Source organism: Danio rerio, chromosome 5 (genome assembly GCF_052040795.2).
Source record: "Danio rerio strain M-AB ecotype USA chromosome 5, GRCz13ab, whole genome shotgun sequence".
In the NCBI taxonomy this organism is placed as follows: domain Eukaryota; kingdom Metazoa; phylum Chordata; class Actinopteri; order Cypriniformes; family Danionidae; genus Danio; species Danio rerio.
Window position 1 is genome coordinate 14,425,759 of NC_141025.1, and position 20,222 is coordinate 14,445,980.

The following is a 20,222-nucleotide window of genomic DNA, read 5'->3' on the forward strand; positions in this document are numbered from 1 at the left end:
TAATAAAATGTGATGTCACAGAAAAAAAATCCTGTTCATTTTATAAAATGTATTTTTATATATAATAAAAACTGCAGTACGAGTAGCCTATGCTGACTTGAATGCAGTTCATTTAATAACAATTAAGTTTAAAATCTGTTGTAAAGCCTGTTTTGGTTATATTTATTGTACAAGCTATTATATAAAATTGTGCCATTATTCTTAGTGCCCTTATTGGTACTTCTGCCCCTGTCCCACTGGTGGTCTGTGCACGCCACCAGTAATATACACTCACCGTCACCGGCCACTTTATTAGGTACTTGTGCCAAGTTGGAGCCCCTTTTGCCTTCAGAACTGCCTTAATCCTTTGCGGTATAGATTCAACAATACTGGAAATATTCCTCAAAGATTTTGGTCCATATTGACATGATAGCATCACACAGTTGCTTCAGATTACTACACCACCACCTGCCTGAACTGTTGATACAAGCCAGAATGGATCTCATCATACCGGGCAACAATTAGCCAATCTTCTACTGTCTATCATAGTGAGCCTGTACGAATTGTAGCCTCATTTCCTGTTTTTAGCTGACAGGAATGGCACCCAGTGTGGTCTTCTGCTGCTGTTGCCCTTCCACCTCAAAGTTGTACGTGTTGTGTGTTCAGAGATGCTCTTCTACATACTTTGGTGTAACGAGTGGTTATTAGAGTTACTGTTGCCTTTCTATCTGCTGGAACCAGTCTGGCCATTCTCCTCTGACTTCAACAAAGCATTTGCGCCCACAGAACTGCCACTCACTGCATATTTTCTTTTTTTTGGACCATTCTCAGTAAACCCTAGAGATAGTTGTGTGTGAAAGTCCCAGTAGATCAGCAGTTTCTGAAATACTCAGACCAGCCCGTCCGGCACCAACAACCATGCACGTTCAAAGTCACTTAAGTGAAGTTTTTAAACTAATTTCGAGAGGAGCATGTGATATAATTGACTGCAGCTGGCCACCTATCTACACTCATTAGTTAGCCAATCAGATCTATCCTAACTCACTATAGGTAGCCTAGCTAGATATTACTCTCTTATCTTCGTTTTCCGAGGAAACCCCCCATCCACCCCCTTTCTCCTCCTTTTCTCCTTTACACAAAAGGGGAGCTCTCGAGAACCACCTGATCTCGTACTCCCCTCACATGCTCTATGGACCTGGCGGGAGCCCAGGGCTCAACTATCTCCGAGCTCAGGGTTCTCTCCAGGGACAGCATGCCAAACCTGCTTACGGTTGTCAAGCAATATCTAAGTGTGAACTCTTGAAATCACCTTTCTTCCTCATTCTGATGCTCGGTTTGAACTACAGCAGATCATCTTGACGTTGTGTGCATGCCTAAATGCATTAATTTGCTGTCATGTGATTGGCTGATTAAAAATGAATCGCGATAGCGAGCAGTTGGACAGGTGTACCTAATAAAGTGGTCTTTTGACTAAAGCAGAAGGTTTGTCTCGTTTGATATACCCTTCACTTTCTCTCTCTGTTAATATCCCTACTGCTAAACAAGTTAACAAAATACTTTTAAACTTTATTTGGAAAAATAAATCCCATAAACTTAAGAAAACAGTTCTAGTAAATAGTAGAAAAGAGGGCGGACTTGAAGTGATCGACTTTGAGGACATAGTAAACACTTTTAGAATAAGTTGGATTAAAAGATGCTTAAAAGACCCCAACTCTATTTGGTTTTTTATTCCAAACTCTATTTTCACAAAAATTGGAGGTCTTCCTTTTATTTTAAAATGTACCTATCAACCAAATAAATTGGGCTTCTCTCAATTTTTGATAAGTCCGGCAAATTTTTGTAATTTTTGAGGAGACATAAAAACAATTTATGTCTAATAATAATTTTCCATTACCTTTTAAAGAATTTAATGCTGTGCAAAAAGCAATTCCTTTAGGCCTAATTCAACTTATAAAATTTCCTTTAATGTTTAATGAAAATGTTATTAAAGACCCAGAGCTGATTTTAAATGGAATTAGTCTATTTGACAACAAATGTAATAATAAATATATTCGACAAATTTTTCAAAATAAAAAATATAATGTTCCTAAAGGCAAATTTTACTGGGCATCCTTCCTTGACACAACAGACTGGAAAAAGCCTGGCTATTACCTCATAAGTACTGCATTTCCAATAAAACAAAAGAGGTTCATTTCAAAATTCTTCATAAAATAGACCCAGTAAATGGTACTTTGGCAAAGTATTTGGAGATTGACAGTTCATGAACATTTTGTAAGAGTGAAGACAAAAAGCTGATTCACATATTTTTTCAATGTGAAAGCACAAAAACCTTTTGTAAAACTTATATCTCCATAACCGCATTGGTTCTTCCAGACCCTTTCATCTTCAGGATGTCGTTTGTTATTATGGAGGTGGGGCTGATGTATCAGAGAATTACATTATTGACTTTTTTATTTTGTATGGAAAATATTTTATTCATAAACAAAAATTCTCCAGTTCGCAGCCTTCTTTTTCACATTTTTTATTAGAAATTGATGTTTTTATTAAATCTCTTAGATCAGTTAATAATAAGAAAAGTGATAGATTTTTAGTTTTTTATGATAAATATTTTGGAAACAGCACGGATACATAAGTCCTCCTTTCCTCTTGCTGTATTTGTGTTATGTATATGTTTAATCTTATTTATTTATTTATTTTTCTTTCTTTTTTTCTCTCTTTTGTTTCTCTTTTTATTTAATTTGTAATGTTTATATTATTTATCCTGATTTGATATTATCATTGTGTTCTTTTGTGTAAACTGAATTTTGTATGTTTGTTATTGAAGTCAATAAAAAAAAAATAATAAACTAATAAAGTGGCCGGTGAGTGTATAGCAAATCAACAAAGCCACAGACCGCCGGCCAGTGGAAAACGTCAGAGTAACTTTTGGACCTTCCGGCCCGCTATACCACTGTCGTATTCCAGGTGGTGTATTTAACTTTTTCCCACAAAGCGAGAAAGCTCTCATCACGGGTCAGATCACAGCAGCTTTATTTCGGTAAGAGGCGTTACCATCAAACGTTTGAAACACGAGGCTCTGATATATAAATACTGTCGGCGCCTGTTTCTGCAGACATTCAGTCGGTGCAGGCTAGAGAAAGTGGAAGATTAAGTTCCGAAGACCGTCAAAGGTAAGATATGCGTGCATTTATATTACACCTTGCAATTCAATATGAAGGTGTGCTGCAGAATTGACATTGTCTTAAACTGGCTTATATTTAAATGACGGTACCACTTAGAGTTTAGCGCATACTAAAATCTCTCTCTCTCTCTCTCTCTCTCTCTCTCTCTCTCTCTCTCTCTTTCTATATATATATATATATATATATATATATATATATATATATATATATATATATATATATATATATATATATATACACACACACACAGTTGAATCATTATTAAAATTATTATTAGAATTATTAGCTCCTCTGTTATTTTATCTTTTTCATTTTCAGTTTAACGGGAAGAAGATTTTTTTCTAATTTCTAAACATAATATTTTTAATATCTCATTTCTAATAACGGATTTATTCTATCTTTGCCATGATGACAGTACATAATATTTTACTAAATATTTTTCAAGAAACTTCTATACAGCTAACTTGGTTATATTTAAAAATTAACTAGGTTAATTAGGTTACATAGGCAGGTTAGGGTAATAATTAGGCAAGTTATTGTTTAACAGTGGTTTGTTCTGTTGACTTTTAAAAAATATATAGCTTAAAGGGGCTAATAATATTGACTTTAAAATGGTGTTTAAAAAATTAAAACCTAATTTTATTCTAGTTGAAATAAAACAAATAAGACTTTCTTAAAAAGAAAAAATATTATCAGACATACTGTGAAAACTTCCTTGCTCTGATAAACATAATTTGGGAAATATTTAAAAAAGAAAAAAAATTCAAAGGGGGGCTAACAATTCTGATTTCAGCTGTATATGTGTATATAAATAAATAGTGTGTGCATATTTTTAGGATACACATTTTAAGGTATACCGGAATGTGAACCATGTTGTTTGGCAGATGTTAACTTCATTAAACATTGACAGATTTTATGATATAGCATATTTGTTGCTTCACCAAAGTAACAATTAAATAAATGTCTACGTGAGACCATGACTTAGGTTGCAGAGACCTTCACATAGTGTGATGGTAAAAATTCATTTTAATAATAAATAAATAAAATTATTATAAATAAAATTTATTATAAATATATTTATTCTAGTAAATCTTTGCAAGTGAAATATGTGGTGGATTTAAAACTATTCAGAGCTGATTTGAGTGCAAATTGTTAAGTCATTTACTCACAGAAAATATTATTTTTTCTTAAGAACTGATCACTAAAAAGGAAAGAAAAAACATCTTTCATCCATTTTTTTATTATAATATGAGCAAAAGTGTAAACAAAGATTTTTTTCGACGCCACGATTTCCACAATTCATTCCGTTGTGGTGACCCCTGATTAATAAAGGACAGAAAAGCAGAAAAGAAAACGAATATTTATTCTAGTAAATATTTGTGAGGGAAATATGAGGTGAACATAAATATTTCAGAGCTGATTTGATTTTAAAGCACTTTAATCAAAGAAAATGCTATATTAAGAACTGATCTACTGAAAAACTATTAAACAAAGATTCTTTCCACGCCCTACTTTCCACTTTTAATGTCAATATTAGTAAAGTGTAGTGCAAATATTACTACAGTAATATTTAACACATTGCTAGGGGCTTACTCACTGAGCCTTTGATGTGATTCAAGATCTCCTGATGGGAATTTGTTACCACAGTTACACTTAAGCGTGCCTTTGATGGTTGAGGAGAATAATGACACCCTGTGGCATACACTGTTTCTGTAATTGAGCATTACTGCATATTCTGACCGAGCCTGTAAATACATTTACTGCCCAAGGGAAGAGACTGGCATAAATTGCTTGAATAGTTTGCATGTGGATGCCTTATAAACATTTTATAGGCTTTTTTTGTAGTATCATTGCAGGTACTTGGATAATTCACCCAAAACTGATTTTTTTTTTCTAATTATTTACTCACTCAAGTGGTTCTGGATTTTTAAGAATTATCATTTAAAATTATCATTTTAATTTAAACAACTGACCACCGGTAAAACTCACGATCATAGATATATGTATATACGTTTATACAACAGTTCTGTCTGGTTCTCGAATCTGATTGGCTGATAGCTGTGATATATTTAAGTAATATCAGCACACGTACAGCCTCTTTACCCTTTGTGTATTACTCCGCCCACATACAGCCAGCAAAAAGCAGACACTACAGATCTAAAGTTTAAAAGATGCTTGCTCAGCTGTTTAACTGTCAGCTTATGATTTGAATCCAAAGTGGAAGAAAGTAGTTCTTCATACAAAAGGGTTTTTGAAACTCTGTGTTTGATTTTGTTTTTATATACACAATAATGCCGTCAAACTGTTGTATAAACGCAATATCACACTCGTAGCAGTGCGATATGGCTGTATATCGGTATATCGGCCTCGTGCCAACGCACGTGCCATATCACACTGCTACTCATGTGATATTGCTCATATATCACATATATATATATATATATATATTAAGGGTGTCACAATCCTCGATTCGATTACATTTTCGATTCTAAAGGCACGATTCGATTCGATTTTCGATTATGAATAATTAATTAATTAATGACCAATTAATTATTTGTAGTCTACCGTTTAAACTACCTGACCTGCATGGTCTTTGTTTTACCCATAAACAAATCATACAGTAAATGAATAAAGGCAAGATACACGCATAATTACCACCTGTCAATCACTTTTTCTGCGGGACTCGTGAATAGGCAGTGATCTGTGTCGTTATAATGGCGTCGGTAAAAAAGACGCACAACCAACAGGAACCAGCCAACAGTATCTGAGGTGTGCGCTAAAATGACTAAGTACAAGTGAGTGAAAGATTGAAGCAGTCCTCTGACTGCCTGGACCTGCTGTCTTAAGTGCATGGCTGTGTATGCGTCTGTGTGGTCACGTGATGTGCATTTCAGAGGTAGAGAGGAAGGAGGGCTGCTCAGAAATGCTACTCGCCACTGTGGATGTCAAATCGTTGTCGTTCTAAAATGCCATTTAAAAACAAAGACAGAGTAAACAGGGCCCGAGTGTGTACTTTTCACGAGCGGATTTGCAACGGGGATGGGCGGAGGATCGCGATGCCGGTGTTGTCTATCGGACGAACCGTACGTAATACGTACATAGCAGAGCTTGCAAAACTGTGTTTTTTTGTCGACAACACGAACGTTGTCAACATAACTCACTGGAAATCCAAAATGCTTACACACCGGCGACTTCATTGAAAGAGGAGGGGGTTTAAGTTCTTTCGACGGGTCTCCAGCTTCTGCAGTTTAACAAGCACTTCAACAAGCCTGTTTTTTTCCCGCTTGGCAAGCCAAGCTGACGTGACATGGGGGCGTGGCAGCATCGACGATTCTATTTTTTGATTCGATAATCGAAATCGTGACACCCCTAATATATATATGTATATATATATATATATATATATATATATATATATATATATATATATATATATATATATATATATATATATATATATATATATATAGTGTGGGCTGATTGTGGGCTATCCCGCACTAATCAGAGGAGAAAATATTTTTGGGGCCTGCATGGGCTCAGGTGTGTTTTTCTGTGGGATTGTCCTGCCCACGCTGTCCCACAGTAAACCCACACTTACCCACAGTGGGCTCACACTAGCATGTTTGCTTTACATGTTTATATCAGTTTTATATCTTCCAAATGCTTATTCTGTCACTGTTTTGGAGTGCACTAGCTTATAGATTAACTAAAAATGAACAATACTGATACTAACATCTAAAAAACTGTATTTAAACTTCATAGGATCATTAAAAGGTATTAAATTGACCACCATGAATCCTGTATGTACCCTGTTTTCATACTTTTCCACTTGATTTTGATGCTTTGTCTTTTTTTGTTATGTTCTCACTGTTTTGTCCTCAGCTTTCTTGGTCTTTATAACCTGCCTGTCTTTGCATATGTTTGTTTAACAGTGATCAAAAAGAAGCAAAATGAAGTGTGTCGACACTTATTTAGCACTACTGTCGACCAGCACAGGAATGTATGTGTGCTGTGAGAGCAAGTCACCAACGTCCTATCAGCTGGTCGCCACGGAACAACAGAAACCTGAGAGTTCCAGTAAAGGTCTGAACATAAGCTTCATTCTCAATCAATTTTTTTAATGTCCCATGAAATTAAAATAAAGTATTTTAGATTGTAGTATTAGTATTGTTCCTTTTTAGCATATCTATAATCTAGTGTGCTCCAAAACAATGACAAAATTCGCATTTAGAAGATAGAACACATATAAAGCTTGTAGTTTGTCACTTCTGCCTTAATGGATGAACAGTTTTATTCGTGTCACATCATTTCAAATCAAGTCTTGACCAATCAAATGCTCTCTAATATCTGACATGCCCCTGCCCCCTTCAAGACGCTTCTCATTTGTTTTTCATTTGATGCGCTTGAACTCAACCCTTCTCACTGGCAGAACGGTGATAAAACAAAAGGCTATTGGCTGTTTTTTTTAAAAGGGGAGGAGCTACAATGTCCCAACCTCTCTTCGTGTTGAGATTACATCGAATAAAAGTGTATATTTCAAATATAAGTGAATATTTCAAAGCACTTCACGGGACCTTTAAATATATCTTTGCCTATATCCAGTACTGGGCTTCTCCGCCATGTCTCACTGCAAATAAGCTCGCATTTTCTCCTTTATGACAAGCGTCAGTATGTTTATATCCTGACAGGATGGCGTCTAACATATTTCCAGCCCAGTCTCATTGGAAAAACGTTGCTCTGCCTACATTTTTTTTACAAAATGTAAAATATGTCCACTAGAGGGCGCTGTCTACATTTGAATCAATCTGAAACACATTAGTTTTTGTATGTTTCGTTGCACGTTTCAGATGACAAATCTACAAGAGGGCGCTGTCTGCATTTTTGCAAATCTGAAATCTATTAGTTATTGTTTGATTCGTTGCATAATTCAGATGACAAATCAACTAGAGGGCACTGTCTAAAACCCATTTCTAGGAAACATCCACACACACTCATTTACACTCATATACTTTGGACAATTTTGCCTACCCAATTCACCTGTACCGCATATGGGCCAGACGGAATCTGCGGAGGTTTTTTGCTTTTTCTGCGGAGAATTTTGGTAAAAATCTGCGGATTTCTGCTGAATTATTTTGGGAGTATCCAGCGGAGTATCATAACTTAGACCTTAATATATTAAATAAAAAGTAATACATTACTGAATAAAAACTGAATAAATTCAGAATTACACATTTACTTAAGCAAATAAACTGAATTAATCATGGGCTAAAAATCTGCAGAAATCTGCAGAATTCTGGGGAAAATCTGTAAAAAATCTGCAGAATTCTGAGTGTCATGATAACCCTATAAAAAACTAATTTTAGTTTATAGTTTTGTTCTTATGGCAAACTAAAGCTTTATATTTGCTTATGTTATTAGTGAATGCTATTATAATGTGTAATGTTTCCATTGTGCCCTATGTTAAAGGGGTGGTCCATTATGATCGTATATTTGAAACTTTAGTTGATGTGTTATGAAGCTGTATGAACATAAACAACATCTCTGAATGTAAAAAGTTCTAAGTTCAATGCAAAGGGAGACCTTGTTTTTTTACAGAGTTAGCTTAGCAAAGCCTACAATGAGCGAATTTTGGGAACTACAAAAAATACTTCCGCTCCCTGTGAGATCAAAAAGGTTCTTTACTGCGCACCCAAACTGCGCAGATAAGAGCCGTGGTCAGAGGCGCTGTAATGTTATGGAACAGACGGAGCTAAAAATGCATCTAAACATTGCTGTTTCCACAGAGCTTTGTCTGTTTCTGTATTTGGGCTTCCAAAGAACACTACACAAAGACAGAAGTGCTTAAATTTCAATATTAATTATCTTCCAGAGAATTATAAAATACACAGCAAGCATGATTTGACAAAACAGCTCCAGAATCTCTTCCAGTTCAGTGCTGGATTCAGCTAAAATCTCCTCAAAGCAGAAGCTGTGAACTACAACCTGTAACTGTTTTTATTTGTTAAAATTGATCATGACATGTACAGTTAATGGTGTACGTTAACGATATGCTGTAGCAACGATGTAAACAATGGGAAATGCTGCTTTGCGGGCAAACGATTTAGCTACAAACTCATATTTATCAGTCAAACTGCTGTAAACACACACACACACACTCCACCAGCACGTTTGTGTCTCTTATGTGTGACTGCACTGATTGTCTTCAGGCAGCTTTTTCATGCGTTTCCCATCTCAGATAATAGAAGTCACAAAAGATATGTGGATGATTCATATTACTTACACCTGCATATTCCGGATACATGTGAAACACGTCGTGTAACGCAAAGAGTTAAAAAAAATACAGGATAGCTCACCTGACTCATGGTAGCAGCAGAATAATAAATCAAGGCTCACACAGGTCGCATCCCACATCTTGTGCTTTATTCTTCTGTCACGATATATTACAGAAAATAACTTTATCCGAGCATCAGAGAAAAAGAAAAAGCCTGCAAGTTGGGGAATACGACTAATAACAGTCATGGGGACTGCAGAAACACAGCACACTGTTCAGATTGATGCAGACATTGACTTGTACCGCAAAGAGACCTCTATCTCACTCATGTCTTGTCCTCTCAAGTGGGGGAAAGACAATGCAAAACGTTACACACTGCTGTCAACATGGGCCAAATCATATCTCTGTCCCAGAAACCTCAGTCCCAAATGAGAGGGTTTTTTTCTGTTGCAGGGGACATTGTAAATACCCAGAGATACCAGCTTTTACCAGATTATGATCATAAGATAATTTTCCTTTAAACCCATCTCTATCTAAGTGAGTGAGTGATTAAATGTTAAATGTGATGAGTTTTCAACAATACTAAATTGAAACTTTGTTTTTTTACATGGTTTAATATTTTTTTGTTATTAAAATTGAAGTTCCTGTTTCAAAGCTTACAGATAGATGGCTAATTTGTATGTCATTGACACTTCTGGCACTTTTTTGGAGTATTTCCATAAGTTTTGTTTTTCCTGTAAATGATTCAATAAATACCGTACCGTGACATTCATACCGAGGTATTACCGTACCGTGAAATTCTGATACCGTTACATCCCTAATGAGCACACATTGCTTTGCATCTTATAAACACAACCAAGCCTTAAAATTACATTCTGGACCACCCTTTTAATGCTAGCAATACTATTTGTCTTTTCTTTTCCAGTCACAGTGTATAAATTTCACGAAAATAATAAGACCTGCATGGCATTTTGCTTTAAGATAAGAGATCACTCCGTTTTCCCTGTTATTACCCATGGTGATGAAGTCGATTTTAAGGTAAAGACTGGATTATAGTTCTTATTGGATGCTTTGTCAGGTGGTTTAATGCAGATTGAACATTTCTAATGAAGTATTCTGGTTCTTTCCTGCACAGACTTTAACCTCAGATGAGATTGCTAAAGGAAAGGTTCACAAGTCATTTTTATTTAAACCGGGTGAGGGAAGAAACGGTCCATTTATGAGCTTGAAATCTGTGAATAAACCCGACAAGTACTTGTGTGTTGATAAAAATGAAAGGAGCAAAGTGACCATCATTTCAGAAGACATGCCGGGTTTTAAAATTGAACGCCTCTGTGAGCTCAAAGGTAATTTTGGTTAATATGTGCAACTGGAACGCTGATTATGAAACTTTTTGAATATGATGTGGGGAAATTTGTACAGTAAGATGATCATCCATCTATTGATTTTTTTTAGCCAAAGAGCTTCCAAAAACCAACTGCCAACCGCCAAGCAGCATCCTGGACCAGACAACCTCTTCTCGTGAGAAATCAGTGGAACCATCTAAGTGCTCTAACAGAAAAGGGTAACTATATTAGTAGGGTTTGCTTTTATACAGAGTACCTCCATAAGAGTAGGATATTGCTGTAAATATGTTGAGATATTTCAACTTAATTCAATTTTATTTGTATAGCACTTTTTTACAATAGTTGTTGTTTTAAAGCAGCTTTATAAAAGGTGCATTATTGTGTAACAATCAAATTCGGAAAAGTTAAGGTTATTAGTTACCATAACTTTATTAGTTACTAATCACTTTAACTAATTAATTAGCAACTAATGGCTTTAGGTTAAAGGTATTATATACACTCACCGGCCACTTTATTAGGTACACCTTACTAGTACTGGGTTGGATGCCCTATTGCCTTCAGAACTGCCTTAATCCTTTGTGGCATCGATTTAACAAGACACTGAAAATATTCCTTAGAGATTTTGGTACATATTGACAGGATAGCATCATGCAGTTGCTGCACACAGTGGCACCCGGTGTGGTCTTCTGCTGCTGTAGCCCATCCGCCTCAAGGTTGGACGTGTTGTGTGTTCAGAGAGGCTCTTTTGCATACTTCGGTGTAACGAATGGTTTTTTGAGTTACTGTTGCCTTTCTATCTTTCGAATCAACAAGGCATTTGCGCCCACAGAGCTGCCGCTAAAAAAAATGATGATTTACTGGTGGTAAATCATACTAAACGTTTACTGTTTAAGGTCTGTTAGAATTTGCTTAATGATTTACATTTGTTAAATGCCAGAATAATGAGAGAATTTTTGAGAGAGTTTTTTTATTAATTTCCAGACAGTCAAAAGTTTACACACATTTCCTTGTTTTTTTTTTAGCTTTGCTTTTAAACTGTATAACTTTGGTCAAATGTTTTGGGTATCCTTCAACAAGCTTCTCACAATAGTTTGAAGGAATTTTGGCCCATTCCACCTGAAAGAATTAGTGTAACGGAGTCAGATTTGTTGGTTGTCTTGCTCGCACAAACTTTTTCAGCTCTGCCCACAAATTTTCTATAGGATTGAGGTCAGGGCTTTGTGATGGCCACTCCAAAACATTCACTCTGTTATCCTTAAGCACATTTTAACTAATTTGGCAGTATGCTTAGGGTCATGGTCTGTTTGGAAGACCCATTTGTGGCCAAGTAATTTCCTGGCTGATGTCTTGAGATGTTGCTTCAGTATTTCTACATAATGTTCTTTCTCCATGATGCCATCTATGCTGTGAAGTAGACCAGTCCCTCCAGCAGCCAAACAGCCCCACAACATAATGCTGCAGCCCCCATACTTCACAGTTGGGATGGTGTTTATAGGCTTGTAAGCTTTTCCCTTTGTCCTCCAAATGTATCACTGGTCATTATGGCCAAAAAGTTCAATCTTAGTTCCATCAGACCACAGGACATGTCTCCAAAAATTATTCTTTATCCCAGTGTCATTTAGCAAATTGTAATCTGGCTTTGTTTGTTGATTTTGGCTTGATGATTTTCCCATGTTGTCACACAGGGAAGCAGTGTGTTTGAGGTTTTCCTTAAATACCATTCTACAGTTGTGCCTCTGATTACGCAAATGTTGTCAATGAGCCAATCAGAAACTTAAAAAACCTTGACACCATCATCTGAGCTTTTTCAGAGGCAGAATAATCTTATTGTATGTAAACTTGAATTTCAAGAAAATTAATAACAATTTCTCAGAAAATATATCTCTCATTATTCTGCTATTAAGCATAACAGAAACGAATTTGATAATCCTAACTTACCTAGAAGAGAAAACGTTTAGTCACGATAGCATCTGACTTTTTTGAATGGTTATGTGCCTTTTTATACAGTGTATGTACACTTCTGGTTTCAACTGTATGTATATGTGTGTATGTATGTATTCACATCAGAAGAGTTTATATGCAGTATTTGTTGAATTAACTCGGATTTTCAGTCAACAAATGGTCATTTTCTGCAATTAGTGTTCTTAATGTTCTAAATACCAGTGTAGTTATTTAAAATAAGTTGAATTGTTTACACAATTTTACTAAAATATACAACTTTTTTTTTTTTTAAAGCAAGAGGATGAAGTTTTCATTGAAGAGCTGTATCTCTTTTTGTCGCTGAACATTGTCTTCAACTGAAGGCTGTAATCTGCCTACATCATTTTTTTTCCTTGAGAAAAAAGGAAACCTGGACACTGACAATATATGTGGTATCTGAAGCAGGAGCGCAGGGGTTAGTCCATTTGACTTGCAGTTCTGTAAAAATCATTTATATTCTTACTGTAAAACAACCTGCATATTATAGTTTTTTCACAATGAAAGTGTACTTATTTTAAAGAAAACTTATCAAATCAATTCATAAAACATCCCTTTAACATGGTATTCTCAAGTGCTTGAATCATAACTGCTTATGCAATTTCCTGACACTTTTGATTATGCTGAACTTTGACCTCTGACTGTATTGTTTTATTACAAAAGGCTGGGATGAGGTTGCAATAGTTCACCAAAGTAAATAGATACTTTTTATTAACCATATAACTGCAAAAAGGATATTTTCTTTCATGTTTTATATTTTAATTTAACAGGAAATTGTTATTAGGTCTGCACAATATACCGTTTCGGCATTGATGAATGTGCAATGTGATCATTCACAATAGTCACATCGCACAATCTGCATTGTCGAGTTCAGCTTCAGTTTATTCATCCCTCAGGAAATTTAAGTGCAATTATAGCTGATCAAGTACCATATTATTGAGCGATACTGAAGTTTAACCTTATTAGAGTGAAATAGTGCTTGTTTGCTTTGTTTTTAAGGCCTACGACAGTACGATTTCAAGTGCATTTAAATAGTTTGTGTACAAGAAATTATAAATATTTAGCTTTTTTTTAATTAATTAACTAATACAGTTATACTCCCAAAAAGAAATCTGGACTAAAAAATCATCCCGATCAATATAAAATACTACAATAAGGCACAAGACATATTTGTTGCGTGGTTTGTTGCTATTTTCAGACCAGCGCAACCTAAATTTTCTAGTTTTGCACCACGTTGTTTAAGTAGCAAATTCGTTTGAGCTGCTTTGTGCACTCATGGGTGTCTAGAAAGGAGGTGTGTTAAGGCACATTGTTGGTGAGTTGGTACTGTATTTTGAGGAACTCAAATAGATTGCGCAAATGACCAGCTGAAAGTTGTGCATCTTAAACACGTACACGTTGCTTAATATACATAGAATGTACAGCAATACACAAATATCTTTACAAATGAAAAATAATTAAAGGATTAAATTGTTACAAAAACGATTGTTTTCTACATAAATATAAAAACCACTGGCTCCATCTCGGGGGGCTTTTTTTAGTTTATTCATGAAAATATGCATTTGTTATAATGTTGTTATTATTATTATTAGTATTATTATTTATTATATGCACATTTATATATGTTTTAATAAAAAAACAAGTTTAGATTTGTCCACCTGTCTGGTTTTGGAGACATTTGCATCACCATATGCGGCATAAGAATAGGACGTGTGTTTTTTGACCACCTTCATTGTTGTTTATTAATTTGCTGGAAATTAGAACTGCATTTAGAAATAGTTTTGAAACAAATCTTTGTGCTTAACAAACTAAATTAAATATGTAGGCTAATGGATGTCTTCAGTGGAGTACGTACAACAGCGTTTCAGTTTAGAGGCCAAATAGAGGAGGCTCATTCTTTCTCCTCATGCTGCAGATGGTCTGTTTAACTGTTTTCTTGCTAGTGAAGCGTTCAGTTTTTCCACTTACAAAGTCCGCCAAATAAATAGCAAATGCACTGTGGCGTGATGCAACTGACTCTTAAGCCGCCTTTCCACTGCACACGACATTTGGATATGACTGTCAGAATACCCCCCTTGTGGCAGTCACACAGAATGTTTTTAGTGTTGTCAAGCACCATGGGAGAGAAGCTGATTCTAGTGGTGTCTAAAATAAAGGAGTGCAAAAAGAGCCTTTATTCTCCGTGTGTTCAATAATCTTTGAATGAATGAATGAATGAATGAATACTAGAAACTCATAGACCACTAAAAATTTTAGACGGAATTTGGAGACAACAAATACATTTATAATTTTTATTACTCGTTTATGAATCCAAATGTTTTTTTTTTTAATATAGACTTTTTTTCTGAATCAAAAAATAATGAAAAAATATCCTATTTCACATCTCACGCACGGACCTGCTTGGACAACACTGGAATACATCAAATCCGGTCGTCTGGTCGCATACGGTTAAGTCGCAGGAGTTCAAATATTTCAATGTGTCCGCAGCTCAAATCAGATCTGAATTTTCCGCATAAGAAGATGATGGGAAGTCCCGGATTACTCTCTATTGGAAATGATTGACTTCCGGACTGTCGCTTGTCATATGCAGTGGAAAGGCGGCTTTAAAAGGAATGGGAGATGAATGGTTTAATTCACGTAGTGCTCAAAACACACCCATAACTCATTAGGAGTATAAGCACAACCCTGTTTGACCATGCGCCAGGGAGCAAACCATATTTTCAGACACACCCTCAATGCTTTTGCAACATGCACTTTAGACTTAAAGCCCTATGAGTTTATTCCAAGTTGACCTTTTTAGTCATCTGGTGAAATAATTATATTCATATCGCAGAAAAACTAAATATCACAATGTCCGATTTTTCCAATATCATGCAGCCTTAATTGTCACATTGTCAAATTATGATCGCCCTTTACTTTTTTCTAAAAAAGTTTGCGTTGTTGTTTTTTTCTTCTCTTAAACACTAAAGAAGATACTTTAAAGAAAGATAAAAACCTGTAACCATTGACTTCCACAGTATTTGTGATCCCTACTATGAAAGTCAGTGGTTACAGGTTTTGGCTTTCTTCAGAATACCTTCTTTAGTGTTCAACAGAATAAACTGACTGTTTTGGGAAAAGTAAAGGTTGAGCAAATTTTGGAAAGAACTGTCCCTTTAACCTCATGTCAGCACTGAGCAATAATACAGTAAGCAGTGCAGCCTAAATGTGCAGGAATGGCGTAATCAGTTATGAAACACAGTTTAAGCAATGCATGAAATGAGAGTAAATGATTACAGTAATTTACATCTTTGCTGAATGAATCAGCCGTTTGAGCGAATCCCATGAACATTACTGTGGGAGTTAAGGTGTGGGTTATTTTGGGTTGTGATGAAAGAAATATGAATTTAAAAATGCTTTATATTTGTGTATATTTATTCTCTTATTAAGTCTGGCTGTAAAGGCAAGACTATGTATTTCTTTTTTAGTGGTTGATTACTTTTCTATTAACAACAATAACATGCAAGATCTATTTTTTATGAATATGTCTATTAAATGTATGTCTATACCACTATTTTTTGATCGTATGTACTGGTTAACAAATGGGCAAATACCTGAGAAATGGTGCTTAGCACTGTCGCCTCACAGCAAGAAGTTTGCTGGTTTGAGTCCTAGCTAGATCAGTTAACATTTCTATGTGGAGTTTGCATGTTCTCCCTGTGTTGGTGTGGGTTTTCTCCGGGTGCTCTGGATTCCTTCACTGCCCAAAGACTTGTGGTACAGGTGAATTGGATAAAAAGTAATTGCTGTAGTGTATGAGTGTGTGTGAATATGAGTGTGTATGGGTGTTTCCTGGTACTGGGTTGTAGCTGGAAGGGCATCGGCTGTGTAAACATAAGCTGGAATAGTTGGCGGTTCATCCCACTGAAGGAAAATGAATGGCTGACAAATTTAGTGATTATAAAAAGAGCTTTCTTTGTGTGATTCAGTCACAAATGTACATTTATTTGGTCTCAAGGCTGTGTGTGAATTTTCTTTCAGCCTTTTCCATGTGTTAAATATCTTCCACAGCTATGCAACTGAATAAATGACTTAGAGATTTATTCAATAGGCATTTTACAAGCATCTGCTGCCAGTTTCATTTGATTATTTATAATAAAAAACTCTAAAAACTAACATTGTCACTCTGATTTACTAATCCTCATGTTGCTATTATAGTGAATAAATCAATGATGTATTTATTATTTACTCTCAATTTTACTAAGAAAATACCAAGAAGTTTCTTAGATTTTCTTTTATTATTATAGTTTATATTAAGCTACTGTAACCTATGGCTATTGGTTTTAAATGTTGTATTTTATGTTTAATCAAATAAATGTCATGCATGTGTGTTATATATTGTAGAAAGCTCCAAAGCAAAAAAGTATTTTTTTTCTATATGAAGTTTTTTGTCATTTTACAAAATAAAGGCTTTGAACCGTCTTTTGTTGGTCATTTTTATTTAACTGATGGTTTAAAGATGGTAAGATATAGAAACAACAACAAAGAAATTAATTTACTTTAAACTCATTAAAAGTGACAGTAAAACATTTATAATGTTTGTTTATATACATTTATACATCATATTTCTTTGAAACAAAGTTTTAAAAATTGCTTTATATATATATATATATATATATATATATATATATATATATATATATATATATATATATATATATATATATATATATATACATACACACACACATACACAGCGTTTGTCTGTTTTCCCCAATTTCTGTTTAACGGGGAGATTTTCTCAACACATTTCTAAACATAATAGTTTTAATAACTCATTTCTAATAACTGATTTATTTTCTTTGTCATGATTACAGTAAATCATATTTGATTATATATTTTTCAAGACACTTCTGTACAGCTTAAAGTGACATTTAAAGGCTTAACTAGGTTAATTAGGTTAACTAGGCAGGTTAGGGTAATTAGGCAAGTTATTGTATAATGATGATTTGTTCTGTAGACTATCTAAATTGGTTTGTTATGTAGACTATCTAAATAATATATAGCTTAAAGGGGCTAATCATTTTGAGGTTTTTTTAAAAAAACAAAAAACAACTGCTTTTATTCTTGCCGGAATAAAACAAATAAGACTTTCTCTATAAGAAAAAATATCAGATATAGCCCTACTGTGAAAATTTCCTTGCTCTGTTAAACATCATCTGAGAAGAGGGGCTAATAATTCTGACTATAAATATATATATATATATATATATATATATATATATATATATATATATATATATATATATATATATATATATATATATATATCTACTGAAAGGTTATTGTTAAATTTTTAACAATATGCTATTGCGGTTGTTTTATCAAAAGTGTTGTATGTACAGTACAAAACATTTGCCTGAGATTTTTGTCACTCGCGGCCGCGGCGACTTCATCCCTGGCAGCCGTCACGTTTTTTAAAGACTTTTTAGACGCCATGATCGAACACGCGATGAATCAGAAAAAGTCAGCAAAAACACCCAAAAAGTTACGAAAATAAATGAAATCTTACTTCCAACTAATAAGAATAAATCCAAGATACAACTGATAGTTATTAAATAGAATAAAGACACGAAAGATGGAGTTATTTTCCAAATTCAATGATATCAGAGAGCAGCTCAAAAAATCTCGACTAACGTTAGTCCATACTTTCCGCGCATGCGCCCCCGTTGTATGTACAAAACTATTTTGACACTTAGTATTCAGCAATGTGTAAACTGCACATTCAATTTATTATGAGATTGCAAAGCATTATTGTTCATTTCATGCAGTTGTAGTATTTTGTAATTAATGTTTTTTTTTGTGCTGAATCATTTGTCATTTCCTTTTGTCTGTTAAAAATATAACAGCCTTTAAGTGTCATTTATAAGAAATTTACAATGCGTAAATATTCCTCACATAATCAACAACGCATAAATAATCCTCACTCAAACTGTGGTAATAAAGCATACACAGTAACTTCCCTCCTGAAAATTAAAATGTATTCTAATGCTTAATCGTTTGCTTATACACACTATGTAATTTTCAGCAATTTTATTATTGTACTTATCTGAGGTTTGTTTCCTATTTCTCCACATATGCTCCATGCATGCCAATCTGCCAAAGAGAAATATATCAAGTCTTTATTAAATCTCAGTGCATTTATTTGAGCTGACTCCATTGTGCAATCTGTTCCAGCATAAAGAAAAAGATCTTTATTCTAGGATGACCACTCTTAATTCACTTACATCTAAAGAAAAACTCACTAAACGCATTTACTGGGGCACTGGCCATTTTTAAGTGCGGTCTAGTGACGCACCTGCATTAAGCTTAAATGCAGGTAGGATTGGGTTCAGACAGGGGTAGATTTAGGGATATTCTATTCATACCCACTTTATAAGACCTGGCATGTGCATTTGAAATAGGACTGTAAAATAAAGTGCTACCGATAATTGTGTCAAGATTAAGTGCGTTATTTATTTAATACCTTACAATGAGGAGTCAAAACTCAGTAACGCCCACTGGTGGCGGAGAGCTGGAAGTGCAGACTCAGATGACGTGCCGTGTTACTGTATGGGTGACTTCTGAGGAAAATCTATTGACGAATCGACGCAGCGAGGTTGCAGGAAAAAAAACGGCAGTGCTAGCATTTACAGCAAGGGAATGACATCCGATGCGGTACAGAGTTTGTAGTTGTATTAGAGATAAGTTATATTGATTACATATTATGTAGGCTATATTTTTTCCATAATGCTTTCAGCATAATATTATAATATAACAGCTTGTCACCCAGTTAAAGCACAGTTATCCGGCAAAATTAATGTTAAAGTGAGCTCTGAGCAGCGTTTGTCTGACAGCTTCATTTGCGATAGCATCCTCCCAATGGATATTGGATAAGACGAAATGGCCAAGCATCCAGCCCGAAATATACAATCTCATTGAAACTCCAAGTGATTTTACAAGAGAGAAGTTAAAGGCCTAAGTCTTTATTTGGATGCCAACAATGTTGTTCTGTGTGGTCATGTGCAAGAAATAATGCTCCATGATTACCAGATTTAAAACGTTAAACAAGGCGTGGGTAATTAATCATCAACAAGCAAAACAACTGCATTCTGACAGCGAACTACACCTGTACGGCAGGGTAAGTGAATTTACATTTTTACATTTCATTCTAAGCATTCAGTGTACGCAGTTTAACCATATTTACCCGTTTTTGCTTAAATCAAAATGAGTAATGTGTATGATTCAGCATAGCGTGACCTTACCTGATATGAAATGAGAATTGCAGAGTCGAGCATTTTTAATTAGGTCCTCACTCTATTCAGCTCTTGTGATGGCTGTTAGCCAAAGCCACCTGCGGTTGGCATTTAATGCAGTTTGGTGTATGGTAAAAGTTAAGTTTTCTATTATTGGACTTTGAATTTGGCGTCCAACCACACAACACAACTT

At 34.9% G+C, this 20,222-nt stretch overlaps 1 protein-coding gene across 1 annotated transcript; it reads left to right on the top strand.

Moving 5' to 3' along the window:
* Positions 1-3,089: 3,089 nt before the first annotated feature.
* Positions 3,090-14,924, top strand: LOC101885516 (uncharacterized). The gene is made up of 6 exons (XM_087253294.1): positions 3,090-3,149; positions 7,094-7,244; positions 10,358-10,470; positions 10,568-10,778; positions 10,888-10,996; positions 13,014-14,924. The coding sequence occupies exons 2-6, from the start codon at positions 7,112-7,114 to the stop codon at positions 13,060-13,062; spliced, it is 615 nt and encodes a 204-aa protein (XP_087109420.1). The 5' UTR covers positions 3,090-3,149; positions 7,094-7,111; the 3' UTR covers positions 13,063-14,924.
* Positions 14,925-20,222: the final 5,298 nt, after the last annotated feature.

Coding starts and splice junctions, on each gene's coding strand:
- LOC101885516 (XM_087253294.1), top strand. CDS start 7,112: ATGAAGTGTGTCGACACTTATTTAGCACTACTGTCGACCAGCACAGGA. Junction 7,245..10,357: donor ACCTGAGAGTTCCAGTAAAG/GTCTGAACATAA, acceptor TTTCTTTTCCAG/TCACAGTGTATAAATTTCAC. Junction 10,471..10,567: donor GTGATGAAGTCGATTTTAAG/GTAAAGACTGGA, acceptor TTTCCTGCACAG/ACTTTAACCTCAGATGAGAT.